At 38.9% G+C, this 16,633-nt stretch overlaps 1 protein-coding gene across 1 annotated transcript in view; it reads right to left on the bottom strand.

Moving 5' to 3' along the window:
• FHIP2A (FHF complex subunit HOOK interacting protein 2A) overlaps positions 1 to 15,153 on the bottom strand; it is a 36,194-nt gene extending 21,041 nt beyond the window's left edge. The window contains exons 1-5 of the mRNA XM_082633776.1: positions 14,800 to 15,153; positions 7,592 to 7,670; positions 3,105 to 3,274; positions 1,301 to 1,405; positions 738 to 860 (exon numbers count right to left, since the gene is read on the bottom strand). Coding sequence (XP_082489902.1) covers positions 738 to 860; positions 1,301 to 1,405; positions 3,105 to 3,274; positions 7,592 to 7,670; positions 14,800 to 14,844 — 522 coding nt within the window. The 5' untranslated portion in view covers positions 14,845 to 15,153. The remainder of the gene's footprint in view (positions 1 to 737; positions 861 to 1,300; positions 1,406 to 3,104; positions 3,275 to 7,591; positions 7,671 to 14,799) is intronic.
• Positions 15,154 to 16,633: the final 1,480 nt, after the last annotated feature.

Raw genomic sequence — 16,633 nt, 5'->3', positions numbered from 1 at the left:
TGTTTGTCAAACTCATAGAATGGTGGATCAGAAAGACTGAATTGTACTCTAACTTATACCTCAATCTGAAAAAAACAAAGAAGAAAAAACTTTTTTTAACTAAAAAAAAACATTTTTTCTAATATATTCCTAAATGACTTCACTGCTGAAAAAAAGTAAGTGAAAGCAGAAATTCATAAAAGTTATTTTCTAATTTAAAACTGGAAATAAAATCCAAATATCAATTGATTTATGTAAACTATGATTCGGTGACTACAGCTATGAAAAGATAGTACAAGATAGTAGAGCAATTCCAACTGCTACACCACGGTGGGGAGGTAACTCGTGACAATTCACATCTTGTCCAAATCTGCACACACCATCCTTACCCCAGGTCAAGTTACCCACACTCTGCACTTGAGCAAGTCTGGCTGAAAATATGATAGCTTATAAATTCCTGTGACTTCTCTCTCCCTGATTTGCCCTTCAAGCTGTACTCTTTCTAAGCCTTGGCTTTGTATTTGTCCAGCCCCTATACTGCCCCATACATCTGGCTCAATCACATTCTCTGAGAATCATTTTTCTCAGGAGATTTCAGGTTAAAATAAAACAGTGCTCTTAAATGAAAATTCTGGGAAGTAAAACAAGCTATCTGATTCCCAAAGAAGTAATTCCTTCTAATATTATTCACAGAATTCAATTCTCATAATAATTTTAATACACACATACTTTGAAGGTTGACAAGAAGTATACCATACCTCCAGAAAAAAATTAACCAAGTAGGGATCTTGTTTCAGCTTTGCACACACAATGCAGAGAAACTGAATTTCTTCATTTTCTGTTGGCGTTGCAAGGACTTCACCACACAGTCGAATTAATTTCTGTCAAAAAATTTAAAACAAATGTTTAAACTTAGGTTACTTTTTATAATCATGTAAACAGCCATTCATTTACCTTCAGGATATTTAAAACTTTCAAATAATGCAAATACCTTGCATTTTTCATAAAGAACATTATTTACAATCACCTCTATCAAAATAAATTTGCCAGTAGTAGGTTTTTCAAATATGTTACTCTAAAAAATTAATGAGTTATATAATAAACTCTCCTTGAGATGTCATGGAAATAAGTAAATGGTAAAACTAATGTATAAAATTTTAAAAGAGAAATATAAAGACATGAAGTGCATTTAATACATCGTCATGCATAAAGAAAGCTCAAGTATTTGCTAATTTGCATGTTATTTTAGAAAAATTATATAAAATTATTTCTATACAAAAAGAAGCAAACTAAAAAGTTTTGTGTAAAGGGAACAAAATACCTGCACTGGCCTATGCACGTTAATATGTGGAAGTAGTGGCTGCCGGATTTTCCCCAGAAGTTTGGTATAGAACACCAAAACCTGCTGTTTCATCCCTGGAGGACACTAGGGATAGAAGAAAAGAAAAGCAAACAAGAAAAAAACAGACAATGCAAACATACTTACTCAAAAGCTTAAAAAATAGGAGAGGCAATGTACGTGAATATATTCCACCTTCAAAAATCAATGCAATTAGCCAGTTAATGACTTTATCAGAATAAAATTCTCCATCAAATTATTACTGACTGGTACTGCATAAATAAAATCACATCTGGGACTATAATATAGCGTATGAGACACAGGCTGATGTAATTACAAATAGCCTGGTGATAATGTGCCATGGAGACTGGAGTTTGGTTCAGGCAATGCCAACCTGTTTATATTCTAAATGCTAGGGTAACAGGAAACTCCCCAGCCAAAGCAAAGGCAGAATCTTATCGCTTATGGTAATGACAGGTAATCAATAACCTTCCATCATACACGTGTAGGAGTAATAAAGTCTTCTAACACATATTATGTAAATAAAGGAATCCTATGTATAAACTGCTGTGATTTATTCTAACAATGTTGTTCTAAATTAGTTGCAAAATTATTTACATTATGATTATTATAGGCAATGAATATTTAATAAATAAGTTTTGATAACATGCCAATTGTTTTAAATATTTGCTGAAAAGTAGGTAAACCTGACGATTACTCATGTTGTAGATTAAGAGAGTAAGAGTTAACAAGGTTATATGTTCTATAGTTAACCTGCTTATTCTGCCTCAGATTTAAAATATAGTCACAAAAGAAGTATTTCCAAAACATCATCATAGACACATTATCTGAAAATAGCATAAGCTATAATCTTAAGCACAATAATATTTTAAGATAGCAAATACCTTCAATTATTCAGGTGAAACACAATACTTATAATCACCAATATCAAACTAAATTTCCTAGTAGTATAATTACTAATATTTGCGCAAAAGTCAACTAATATTTGTTCAATATAATGTTGCATAACCCCTCTCTCCACAGAACAGGAAAAAGAAGGCAGGAGGGGAATGAATCGGAGGACGTTAGGGAGCAAACATGTTGCCTAGAAAATATAAATAGAATGAATTTAACCTAGAAATGAAATGGAGTATTACAGATTTAGTTAAAAGGAAACTGTCTTCAATACTACTTCATAATTCTATTTGGTGTTTAAACACGTCTATTAGTTTGGGGTTTTTCTAGTTTGATTTTCACATCATGTATTACAGAAATTCACAGAACAGAAACACAGATTTTTAGAGCTGGGGGAGGCCCCTTGGCGATCACCTCCTAGTTTTTAAAGAGGAGGAAGATTAACCAGAGACTTACTTGAAACTGGCTCCACTCATCAGTAGAGTTAATGTCAGAATAATCAGTGACATTTTCTTTCAGGATTATGAAAAATACTTCCTATTTTTGTAACCCAGTTTTCACTGGGTTCCTACTCATTTCCTTTGATTCTGAGCGTCTGCACTTGAGTTTATTTTCACACATGTTTACACTGTAATTCTAAGCAGCCAAGTACCAGTTGTTGTCTAGAGCATCTGGAAGCTTCGCTATATCTATGGAAAGTCATGTTCACAGAGGCCATACAATTTTCTTTTTTTCCCACATACTGACTTGAATCCTGTCATACTTAACACACAACTCTACAATTAAATTTAGTGCTTGGCAGCTTCTTTACCTCTAAAACATGAATACATATATTACATGCCCAAGAACGTCACGTGGATTAGGAACTTACATCAGCTTTCCCTAAGGTATATAACGTTTCCAAGATCTTGTGATGAAGTAAATATTCCATACATGGCCCCGTCTCTCCAAATTCCCGTTCACTTTCTTCTTGTATCAAGATAACCAACATCTGTTCCAGATGAGATGGAATATTTGTATCTGTCACCGGGGCTTTATCATCTAAACAATAAAAACGTTCATCAAATTTTCAAACATTTTTATCTGCACATTTGCACCTAAAATACTCTTTGTATTTCCCTGTTCCTATTCAAACAGAAAAATCTGAACTACACACACTTAAGTGAGGCTTATATCTTATTCAAAAACAATCTATATTCTGAAAGATAGTCTATAAGCTAATATTCACGCAAAGTAATTCAGAAAAGGAGCCATTTATATGGGGAATGGAACACGATCAGAAAAAAATATAAGTAACATCAGAATTTTGTACCCACTTATAATTAAAAAAATTTTTTTTTCAATTAGCCAGTTTAGAAGATCTAAACTTTTGGTCTCTTTATATAGAAACAGGTTGGCCGTGAATGTTAAGCTGAATAATGTAGGATATGAGGAGAGGACAGGTTCTGTTTTTGATCACTGCTGCACTGCCGTGTAACAATGCCCTTACTGTCCCCAATTCATCTCCAGATTTGGAAACATGAGGACCCCAAAGAAAATCCCTCTATTAAAAATTTCTGACATCTCTTCTCATTAGCAAATACCTACTCCCAAAGTAAAAGCTGCTTCTCAGGAGAATTCTTATAAAATATTGATTTTTCAAAATAAAAATTCATGGATACTTTTTATATATCAAAAACACATGGTTTTATTAACCTATCTTTATTACATAAGGGTTAAATTACTCTCAATAAAATGTGAAGTTTTATAGAATGTCTAAATACAAAATATATTAGGGAATGACAAGTTCTTTTTTACGTCTCTATTTACGTCTCTATTCTCCTTTACTTAGTACTGCTACAGTTTATACTACACAATCCTGGTATACTATGTATCTGTTGACTTAAAGCTTTGTCTGTGCATATGCACATGTATGTATTATATATACACACACACAGACTAAACCATAATACTAAAGCCTTATGGAGAAAACAATGGAAAGAGAAGAGTCACTCGTTTCCCAGGAGGACATATATGTACCAAATTTGATATAGTACGGGACAGCTGTTAAGAGCATGAGACCTGGAGTTGGACAACTTGAATTCAAATCTTGGCTCTGCCACTTTTAGCTGGATGACCTGGGCAAACTGTTTAAGCCTCAGCACCAACTTCTGTAAAATGGAGTTAATCAACACCAGTAAGTGCTGTCGTATGATTTCAACGAAATATTCTGTGTAAAGCCCAGTGCCTTAGCGCATAGTAAGAATTCAAGAAATGTTAACTTATGATGTCTTACTTCATATTCTTCTAAAATGAGTAGCCTAGGGCTAATAAAAAAGTGTGTAATTTTATTTGAAATCTGCGTTTTAAAAATGTTTTTTCACCTGTTTTACTGCAGACTTTATATAAACATTCCAGGAAAGAATATTTAAGCATGGTCTGATTACACTTATTTATGGAGAAAAATAATCAAAAAGACTTTTTTTTGAGAAATAAATAAACTGTAAATTTGACTTGACAGGATTAAAATCCTAGCTCTCAAGAAGATCTAGTTTCTGCCGTCCACTCTCATCCCAAACCATGTTTAGCTCCCTGTGCCTTTGCATAAGCTATTCCTTCTATCTGAAATGCCCCTGCCCTCCTCATCTACCTCAAAGCCTACTGCTCATCCTTTAAAGTCCAGGTCAGACACTGCTTCCTATTTCTCCCTTCTTCCTTCTCTCTCTGTGCCTGATGCACCTTTTTGTCCCATACTTTATTGTAATGTACACACTTGTTTTTGCTACGAGACTGCAAAAAAAATCATTTAAAGCAAGAACTCACAGGCTTTCCTGTAAAGCATTTCCTTAAGACCATGGAGGGGTGAAAAATTCACATGGGCTAAGAATAGTCATTTGAAAAGGCAGCTCCTCTCAAAACACTTTTCTGTAGATCTGCTGTCTAAACATCCAAATTAAGGTAGAAATTATATTTTACACTTAAAGGTGTATATATAGATATAGATAGTCTGATTTTCACTTACTATACAAATATGAAGAATTTCTTTCTTTTAAAGAAGAATTATCTATGACCACATCAGCTTATCAGATCAACTTTTTTTTTTCATGTTTCCTTTCAGTTAAAAAACATGTGTCCAATCTGCACATCCACTAGCGTTTACCTATACATTCCTCAAGGGAGCCCACAGTGCTATGTAGCAAGGCTACTCTATTTCCTTACTTCAGAGGTTGCCAAACTTCAGCTCATGCGACAAACCCAGGCTTGCCATCTGTTTTAATAAAGTTGTACTGGAACAAAAGAATGGTATTCTTTTATTTATTGTTGATGGCTGCTTTTGCACGATAACAACAGAATTGAATAGTTGCAACAGAGACTGAATGGCCTACAAAGCCTAAAATATTTACTATCTGACACTTTACAGAAAAATTTTGCCAACCTTTGACCTAATTTATTCACATTTCCCCATATTCACTCTTCAGTCTACTCACTAAGAAAAATTGAAGCAACCAGAAAATAACTTCCAAAGACTCCCTATACCATGTCTACCCCTTTCCTGAATCTACACCCATATGTTCTTCTTTCTGCCTTAATTTTATGGATGAATTGTCCACAAGTCTATGAAGGCTAAGCCTCCACTAATGCACTCGGATCCCATACCCCACTTGCCAACTTAAGGATAGGGCTCAGAAATGATCTCATATGACTCTCGTACCTACCTTTCCTTCTCCACTAGATTATTCTAGTATGTTCCATCTTTACAAAAAATTTAAAACCCCCTCAATACCACATCTCCCCTGGGGCTGTTGCTCCATTTCTCGGCCCCCCTTTCCACTAACACTCCTCAAGACAGCAGTCTTCACACACTGTCTATTCTCTGTCCATTTTCTCTGAAACTTCCTCCAATCAGGTCTCCTCTCTCTTCCTTGCTATTAAAAGGACTCTTATCAAGACCACTAATGAGCTCCTCATGGCTGAATCCAATGATCGGTTCCTAGCCTTCATCAGCTTGACATCATTTGACACTTGGATCCTTCTCTCCTCCTCCAGCTTCTACACACCATTCTCTCTTGGCTGTCTGCTACCGAACTGGCAAAAGCAAGATCTCCTTTGCTATCATTCTCATTTTCCCAATCTCTAAACATTGAGTGCAGGGGCTTAGTTCCTGAACACTTTCCCTCTTCCATCTATCCTTAGCTATCCCTAGATAATCTCACCCAGTCTCAAGGCTTTAAATCCTACTTACATGCTGATGAGTCTCAATTCCATATGTCTAGTTTAGGCCTCTACCCTAAATTCCAGATTCCTATTTCCTACTGTCTACTTGACATATCCAATTGCATATATAATGGGCGTCTCAAACTAAACATGTCCACAGTGCCTCACAAACCTGCTCCTCCAACAGTCTCCCCATTCTCAGTGAGTGGCCCTATTTTTCCAACTGCCTGAGCCCCAACATTTGGAGTTATGCATGACTCTTACTCTCATACCCAAGATTCAATGCACCAACAAAGCTTTCTTCAAAGTATACCCAGAGGACAATCACTTCTTACACCTCCACCCTAGTCTGAGCCACCGTCATCTCTCAGACCATTGCAATAGTCCCCTAACTGTTCTGCCGGCTTCACCTCTGCGTACTTTCAATCTAATTTTCTCACAGAAGCCAAAGTGATTCCTTTAAACCAGATTATGTTACACCTCTAACGGCTTCCCATCTTAGAGTAAAAGCCAAAGCCCTTACAATGGCTGACAAGGCCTTGTGTGAGGCTGCACCCTCACCTGTCTTTTGTCACCTCCTCCCATTTCCCTCCTTGTTCACTTGCTCTAGCCACACTTCCTTGTGGTTCCTAGTATAAGCCAAGTGCTGCACGCTCCAGCCTCAGGGTTTGTGCGCTGGGTGTTCTCCTGGAACTTCTCCCCCACGTGCCCCCAGGCTTGCTTCCTCCTCCTTCAGACTTCAGCTCAGAAGTCACCTGGGGCAACAAGGCTTTCTGTAATCTTAAACAGCCATCTGCCCCTGACCCCCACTCCCCAACACACACCTCTATCCCTTTTAGCCTGCTTCATCTTCTCCTTAGCACTTATCATCTGACACACTATGTATACTTGTCTATTTATTGTTCGCTTCCTCCCAATCAATACATAAGCTCTGTTAGGACAGAGAGTTTTGTCTGTTTGATTGTTATATTTCCCAGTGCCTAGAACAACGCTTACACATAGTAGGTGTTCAACAGATACACTTTTGAATGAATCTACGAGAGTAATTAAAAGTAAAATAAATTGTTTATAAGTTTAATGTAAAATAACTTTGAAAACTAGTTTGAAATGTATTTTAGCATTTCACAAATTTTCTGTTTAATTAATATTAGCGTTGTTTCTTACCCGAAGTCTCTATGTAGTAATGGGTAATTGCCTTCCAGTGATAAACAAAATCTTCTTGTAAAGGAAGAGAAGGTGCAAGCTACACAAACACAAACAAAAAGACCATAGCAATTAAGAAAATGGCATTAAAAGTTTCCCATTAAGTATAACTCTGTATTGTCTACTAATGATGCAAAAGCAGCATAAGAATAAGGGGTGAGCTTTAATTTGATTCTTTTTTTTTTTACAACTTTATTGGAGTATAATTGCTTCTAATTTGATTCTTTATGTCAATATCAAAGAGAAACAAAATGAGTCAAATCCAAGAAAGTAAAAATGATTTATTAAGAAAGAGGACAAACACATTTATCAGCATTATCATTATATTATAGTATTGGGTATTTTTCCCCCTCCCCTGACACTAGTTACTATATATATGGCTTCAAAAGTAACAGCTTACGTGACAACACAATATTCTATTACTAAATATCAGTAAAATGGAATTATCGATAACCAGGGATCTTTGTACCTAGGACTTTGAAATGCAAGATAGTAAAAAGGCTGCTATGTGATTAGTTACACATCACCAAAGTCAACCCTGTAATCAGATTAAAACTGTTCCCTATTTTCAATGACATACAGAAGTGAATCTTTTTAAGCCTAGATTAGGCAGTGCATATTTTTAGCAAAACAACTACATGAAAAAGACACTACCAATTTAAATTCCACAAAGTCAAAAATGTTTTACATTTTAATTTTGAAATTTACTTCAGAAGTTTGAAGACCAAAATTATATCCCTTCAGCCATCTCATAGCAAATTTACAAGTATTTCAAATGGGTGTTAAATGGATAGAAAAAGATTTGGATGTACCTTCTAAAACATTTTCTTGCCCTTAAAAAGAGTGAGAGAAAGAGAGAGAGAACTCTCTCTCAGTCCTAGTATCATCATAAATTCTGGTCAGAAAGTACAGAGTTGACCCAGTTTACTTAAGAACAAATAGGTTTCGGGCTTCCCTGGTGGCGCAGTGGTTAAGAATCCGCCTGCCAATGCAGGGGACACGGGTTCGAGCCCTGGTCTGGGAAGATCCCACATGCCGCAGAGCAATTAAGCCCGTGCGCCACAACTCCTGAGCCTGCACTCTAGAGCCTGCGAGCCACAACTACTGAAGCCGGTGTGCCACAACTACTGAAGCCCATGCGTCTACAGCCTACGCTCCGCAACAAGAGAAGCCACCACAACGAGAAGCCTGCGCAATGCAACGAAGATTAGCCCCTGCTTGCCACAATTAGAGAAAGCCCACATGCAGCAAAGAAGACCCAACAAGCCAAAAATAAAATAAATAAAATAAATAAATTTATATTAAAAAAAGAACAAATAGGCTTCTATTTTGGGAACCTAAACTATGGCAGCATAGTCGTCCATTTTCATATATTCATCTAAACAGATGACCTAAGAGGTCATGTCACTCCTATACTTCTACTTGTTCCATTTTCATTTCTTGGAGTCTCCTGGAGGGACCTCAAAGTTCGAAACCCTGTCAAAACAATTTCCAAACTCTTGAGCAAATTATAAACATTGGTCATGATGTCTTAAGTGTTTCAATCCAGAGGATGAACTGTACTTAGGAAAAAAATGGACCTGAAAAATTTTCAGCAATCATCAACATCTTAACGCTAGCTTTTTCATATGTGCGTATTCGTACCACTCTGAATAGTACTGAATTAAGAAAACATAAATATTCATCTTATTTCCAAATAGAATGCTATGAAAAATTTTTAAAGACTTTAAGATATTTAACAAAGGAGTTAAAACCTTTGGGATTATATACTTCAAGAACATGGGGAAAGAAATAACTTGTAGGAGATTGAGAAAACAATTAAAAAGAAAAATAGGAAAGAAAGAATTAACTTGGGAAAATAATCTTCCTGAAGTTTTTAGATTAAAAAGTCTGTTTTAATCAGCTACTTATTTTTAGAATCTTCCTCAAAACACATAAAATTTCTCTTGTTTTTGGGGCCTGGTTTTTTACACACCAACTTTATGTAGTGCTAACAATTATTATTAATTAATTATGTATTAACAATTGGGACAAACCCAAATGAAATTTGGTGTTTCAAAAAATGTACCTAGTTTCTTATGTGTAAATATTATGACTTGTTAAATTTTTCCAAGGGAATTTCCAGGGTATATATGGAATTACAGCATCCTTGTTCCAGATTATTTCACCCAGGGGATTTAACTCTATTTACAAGGAGAGTTACTAAATCAGAGGTCTTAAATGATTTGTGTCTGGGTCTTTGCTGTTACAGTCAAATTCAAAGCAGGATGGTGTTGCTTACTTGTGAATCTCTTGCAGAAATTTGCTTTAAATAAGAAACCTATTTACGGAGCCAGTGAAACAGTTCTAAATTGCTAATAATTTAGTAACAATCTTGTTCAAACATGAATAAATTTTCTTATTTAGGTAAAACTTCCTAGTAAACATGCCTCTTTCATTTCAAATTATAACATGCAAAATATATGTTTTATCATTACCTAAAAACATTTACACTCTGGGTTAAAAAAAAAAAAAGATGTGTGAATCAGCATGAGGGGATTCTAATGTGAGTTAACTTCTTACAATACAGAGATTAAATTTTTGAAAATTCATGCGATCGATAACTATCTCAACCAAAAACTGACCTGAATATCTAACCTGGATATCACTTTCCCTGAGAAGTCTTTCCAGACTTCCTGCCAAGGTTAGTCCTTTCCAAACACATTTGTGGCACCCGCTCCCTGACTGACTGCTCACTCTCTCCCAGCCCTTATCCCATGTTTGTAATTGTTGAGTTACCCATCTTCTCCACTAGATTGTAAACTCAATGAGTTTACAAAGATTATATCATCTTGCTCATCACTGAATCCCCAGTTTCCAAGTCAATGATGGCAAATAGTAAGCATTCAGTACCGTTTATTGAGTGAATAAACAGCAGTTGCTACCATTTAATGAGTAGCTATGTGCCAGGCACAGTGCTACAAAGTTTACATTCACCATGTGGTCTTAAATTCTCACAACAAACTCTAAGACCCTGAGTCATTAACTGACCTGCCCAAGGAAACACTACTTGTAATTAGAAACCTGGACTCTTTCTCCAAAATGCCTACCACACAAAAGGACCTATCTACATTGATAACTCAGATGAGAACTAGTGTTCTCAAAGCCACATCTGCAGTCTCACATGTATCATGAACATTCCATGCCCAGATCTTTTAAAATGCTTCTTCTCCGCTGCAACTTTCCAGACGCCCATCCTATCTTCTCTGCCTCTTCAAAGTCCAGCTCAAGTCTCACTTAATCCAGGGAGCCTTCTGCAACTACTCCAACCCTAAGTGTTTACTCCCCTCCTCCTATAGAACTCACTGGCTGAACAATCATCCAGATAATAATAATAATTAACATTTATTAAGCACTTACTATGTGCCAGGCACTGCATTAAGCACTTCATATACACAATCTCATTCTAATTTTCACAACAATTCTATCAGATAGATACAATTATTTCCATTTTACAATGAGGAATTGAAATGTACAAAGACTAAGTAACTTGTCTAGTGAAAAAGCAAGGGACGGAGGCAAGCCTGGAACCCCACTCTGACTGGCTCTAGGGGCTAGGCCACACTCTTGTGCACTGCTTGAACTTTAACCAGTGTTTTGTTTTGTCTCCCAATGCATTCTTACTGTGAACTCGCACTGTGCCACGCTTTCTTGGTGGGCTCATAAAATATTTACTGAATGACTAAAGGACTAAAGTTAAAGATCACTTGTTGGAAAAGAATACACTTAAGAAAACACTACATATGTTTCATCTGAAGTTTTAATTCCTAGTGCAGAGTAGATTTTTAAGGAATTGCTGGTCCCAACAATCATCATTAACTCAACTATAATTTAAAAAGAAAATGTTGCATTCAAATTCTGAAAGGTGACTTCCATTGAATTAATTAGTTAAGGTAGATGAAACTTTCTTTCCTGACACTGCCCTTTATCCTCTTGGAATAAATCTGCCCTCAAGGATGGAACTGACTGGAATTTAAAAGACATTAGTCCCTGGCAGATAACCTCACATAGACAAAGGCCCTCAACAAATGTTGAATTGTATGGAAGGTGTTTTATTTATCCTTTGGAGAAGCTGTACTAAAATGATCCACCTCAGAACTACATGGGAGGCCTGATTTCAGACATGTGACATGTGACAACTGGCTAAAAGAATAGATTCATTTCGTAACTCTTACTGGCCAATCATTTGTATGCTGAGGGAAAACTGTCATTTCTGAAACAGGAGGCAAGAGTTACATTACAGTTTTTGTTTTTGATCAAGGTGTGAATTTCTCTCCTAAATTCAAAATGCAGTCTATCAGCTTAATAACACATCTTCAAATACTGATCTTTGAAAACATCTTAGTTGTATTTCATCCTTGTTAAGTAGTTAACAGGAAATGTGAAGAAACCATTAATTAAACAATAAGGAAAACTCTACACTTAAACCCCATTTAAATGAATATGTATCTGGTTGACCCTAAAAAACCATTTGAAGGCTGATCCAATTGAATCAAGAAACCTAGGAAGGGACTTCCCTGGTGACACAGTGGGTAAGAATCCTCCTGCCAATGCAGGGGACACGGGTTCGATCCCTGGTCCAGGAACATCCCACATGCCGCGGAGCAACTAAGCCCATGCGCCACAGCTACTGAGCCTGCGCGCTCTAGAGCCCATGAGCCACAACTACTGAAGCCCCCGTGCCTAGAGCCCATGCTCCGCAACAAGAGAAGCCACAGCAATGAGAAGCCCGCGAACCACAACAAAGAGTAGCCCCTGCTCGCCGCAACTAGAGAAAGCCCGCGCGCAGCGATGAACACACGAGGCAACCAAAAATAAATTAATTAATTAAAAAAGAAAAAAGAAAGAAACCTAGTAGGTAATAATACCAAAACGGTTGAGAAAACATTCGAGATTCACACAATGACACAACCGAAAAAAGGTCATGTCAGCATCTGCATATAGGATTATCTCCCATCTCTGTAGAATCCTGATAATTATGATAATTGCAATACTGTATCAGAAAATGCTAATTGGGCATACAAATTAAAAGGAGTACAGAGAAAAGCTAATGAAATAAACTGAGGAATGGTAAGATTAGTACACAGAAAAAAATGTCAAGCAAATAAAGAAATAGAACTGAATAAATGTAAACCAATCTTGGGCTAGGAAAAAAAATATTCTTCAAATACCACAAAGGTGGCTTATTCAGCATTACATATGAGTTCATTCCCAAGAGAATGCTAAAAGCGGAGAAAAAAAAGTATGCCAAAAATTTTTCATAAGATTTAACCTCTTATCAAGGTAAACTGGGAAGTATCACAGCTGAAAACATTAATGCTAAGCAAATAAAAACATTACTTTTCTAAATGCAATGCATTAACTCCTAGGACCAGGTGAATATAATCCACTCTTAACTTTTGCTCACTAACCTCAGCAAAGTAGAGAACCTGGATATTACAGTGCCAGAGTCAGACAATTTACATGGATAATCTGGTAGGTGCTAACATATACAGTTATAAAAAGATAACGCAGACAGAGAACACAGGCCTCTGGACAAAAATGAGTCTTTACTGGGAGAGCATGAAAGCCATCTTTCTTTTTCTAACTACTTATTTCTGTAAATATCAGCCTGAATTAGTAAAGAATATAAATAATGTAATAAATTTTTATTCCCAATTATCTCAGTATTTAGCTGTATTCAGTGTTAAAAATTAAATGATTCTTAGTACTTTAAGTTAAGGAATAATATAAAATTTAAATATCACTTTAAAAAAATAAATTTCAGTTAAATTCTTAAAATAAGGTGCTGTAGATTGATTGTGTAGAAGCCAAGAAAGGAAAATTAAAAGTTGCCCTAAAGTCAAAAACTGTCATCTCCCAGTTGACAGTAATACTGCTCTTCATCTACGAAAAACCCTGTCTTGCTTGATTTGATACACTCATTTTCTCAAGAACCTGTAGTAGAGCTAAAATGACTCTTAAACATTTCCCACACAGCACTTAAAATAAAAATTGTATCGAAGTTTTGTTTCCATTACTGAGTTTTAAAAATCCATTCTATTTTTATCTGGCCATAAAAACTGTTCTATTGTAATTGGGTTTGGGGTTTTTTTCCCTTAAAGTTGTGTAGATTTGAATGTGCTGTATCACTCAAACTGAACATAGAAAGAGAATGACATTTTTAAAACTAGCAAAGTAACACGTCTAGCAAAACTGCACTTGTTATGAACTTCACAGGGTGCACTTTTCAATTTGGGCAATTCTGCCAGCGTAAAGCAAAACAACCAGAGTAAAGCAACTCGACCCCTTTCACTGAAACAGCAGGAAGACATCTTCCTGTTAGTTACTTCTCTTTTATTAGCGTTAGGATATTTGAGTAATGTCTCCCTATGCTTGTGTCTAAAATCCTCAAAGGAGGGCACAATTGAAGGAAAAACGACGAGCGTCCAGTAAAGGAAGAGGTGAAAGGAAACAGATGGTCCCGGTGCTGTGTGAGGGCTTGGAAGCTGTCTAAAGCGCCCTCGATGAGACCCTCCAAACGCCTATTTCACATCAATCAGTAAGGTCCTGCTGAGTTCGGCCGCAAGGCCCGTGAAAGCAAGAGCTGGCCAGACTACGAAACCGGGTCGGGTGGGCTGCTTCCTCGCCAGAGCCGCGCCCCCAGCAAGAGCACCCCTTCCTGCCTCCCCACCCCCCCAAAACAAAACAAACCCAAGCAGTGTTAGGCCGTTTCTTTTGTCTTGGTCAACGCTAACCACTTGAGGTTAACGGCCAGGGAGTCCGGGGGAGAGCCCTGTGGCCCTGCCAGGTGCTCCCCGACTCCCCTTGTCCCCACCGGAGGAATCGGGCGACCCCCGACCCGGGCCGGGGGGCCGGTCCTGCCGGGGACCCCCGCCCACCCTCCTGAGCGAAGGAAAGGGCTCCACGCCCGCCCGGAGCAGGAAGGAGGGCAGGGGGTCCGTTCAGAGCCAGGCCCGAGGCCCCGGCGCCCGCCCGACCCCGCGGCGCCCGCCCCGGGCCTCGCCCCTCCGCGGGGCCGGGGACGCCGAGGGCCGTGCCGAGGCCGCCGGGCTCTCCCGGGGCCGGCGGAGGAGCGTAGGCCGGCCGCCATCCCCGGCCTGTCGTGCGCCCGCAGCCCGAGGCCTTACCGCCTCCACGGCGTGCTGCAGGATGGAGGTGAACTTGGAGAACATCCTGTCCCGGGACTGCAGCAGCCTCTCCCGGGACGACCTGGAGAGCTCCTCGATCCGCCGCCGCCGCCCCTGCTGCGGCTGCCGGGGCCGCTCCAGAGTGAAGGCCGGTGCGGGGCGGGGAGGACGAGCAGAGGGCCGAGGCGGGCCCGGCCCGGCCGCTTCGGGTGTGCGCGGGCGGCGAGGCGGCTCCGGCGGGCGCTGCGACGTGGCGGGCGGCGAGGAGGGCGTTCCAGGCGGACTCTGGGCCCGCGGCACTCTGGCGGCGGCGGCGGCGGCGGCGGCGGCGGCGGCGGCTCCTGCTCGGACACGGTGGCAGCTCGGCTCGGGTTCCTTCCGCCCGCTCTGCCCGCCGCGGCCTGCAGGGGGCGCCGCCGCGGCCCGGGGGTGGGGCGCCCAGCCAGGCCAGGCCGGCCCTGCGCCGCGGGGGCCACACGCCGCGGGGGCGGTAGAGGCACCGAGAGGCCGCGGCCTGCCTGGGGCGGGAATCGGGCCTGGGCGCAGCCGCCCCCCTCTTGCGGCGGTCATTCTCACGTTTTAAAAATTCAGCCGTTCTCACTCACTTTGCTTCTCCGATGGAAGTTAACATGCCGATTTTGTATGAAACCGTAGATATGTATGTACATAAAATTCAGAGGTTCGTCTTTTAAGGGCAGATTTGCAAGACCGGTAAGAAAAAGCACAGAATTCCCAAGGCAAACAGGAACCGTGGGTTTAAATGCTAAGAATTAGAACAAATCAACTAATGCAGATGAAATGGCTTTGCTAACTGTAAAACTTTATTATTATTTTTATTGTTGTTGTCTTGTTATTATTTTATTTAGTTATTTATTTATTCAACATTAAAACAGGAAGCCCCAGGTGGACAAATGGTAAGATGATTCAGTTATTAATTTGTAACATGTTTGATAGTTAGAAAATGCATTCAGTATAGCATTTTCTGTTCAGCTTATCAGTTGATACTGGGAAACAACAGTGAGGGAAAAGAATCAGAAGGGTTTCTAGGAAATGCATAGGACAGATAAGTGGAGCTACAATGTAAGCGCTCGGATGGAGGCTTCTTAAAATACGGTGCAACAGTATATTTGTCAAGCCTTGAAGAAACAAGATTCGGGCTGGTAAAGTTTAGGTTGGGTTGATACAAATTATGAACATGTTCATATCCTGGAGAACTTTGTTTTTGCTTGTATTGGCATTTTATCAAAAGAACCACTAAATTCTTGATAAGATGAGGGTGAAGTAAGTGTTGCACAACCGGTGATGAAAATATGTATTGTAACTCAATTAGCTGAACAGAGGAAAAAGGCAGAAAAAGTAGCATCAGTGCAGAGTGGTGTTTAGGGCCAGTCTCTGGAACTGGGTAGCCTAGATTTAAATCCCAGTTATGCCACTCACTGTGGCAAGTTGTTTAACCTCTTTGTGCTTTTAGTTTCCTCATCTGTAAAATGGGAGTAGCACCTACCTCATGAAGTTGTATGTAAATTCCTTAATATACGTAAAATACTTTAACATGCCCAGTCCATAGTAAGCGATGCATGGACAATTGTTATTATTATTGTTGTTATTAGTAATAGTAGTATTTAACAAAATAATAGGGCCAGAAACTAGTTAAGAATTAGAACAAATCAACTAATGCAGATGAAATGGCTTTGCTAACTGTAAAACTTTATTATTATTTTTATTGTTGTTGTCTTGTTATTATTTTATTTAGTTATTTATTTATTCAACATTAAAACAGGAAGGACACAGAAAAATCTATAAAACTGAAACTCAGTTGGGATGGAGTTGAAGA

Source organism: Mesoplodon mirus (genome assembly GCF_964341445.2).
Source record: "Mesoplodon mirus genome assembly, chromosome: 2".
In the NCBI taxonomy this organism is placed as follows: domain Eukaryota; kingdom Metazoa; phylum Chordata; class Mammalia; order Artiodactyla; family Ziphiidae; genus Mesoplodon; species Mesoplodon mirus.
The sequence above is the reverse complement of the archived record's forward strand: the minus strand, read 5'-3'. Positions and strand labels throughout refer to the sequence as shown.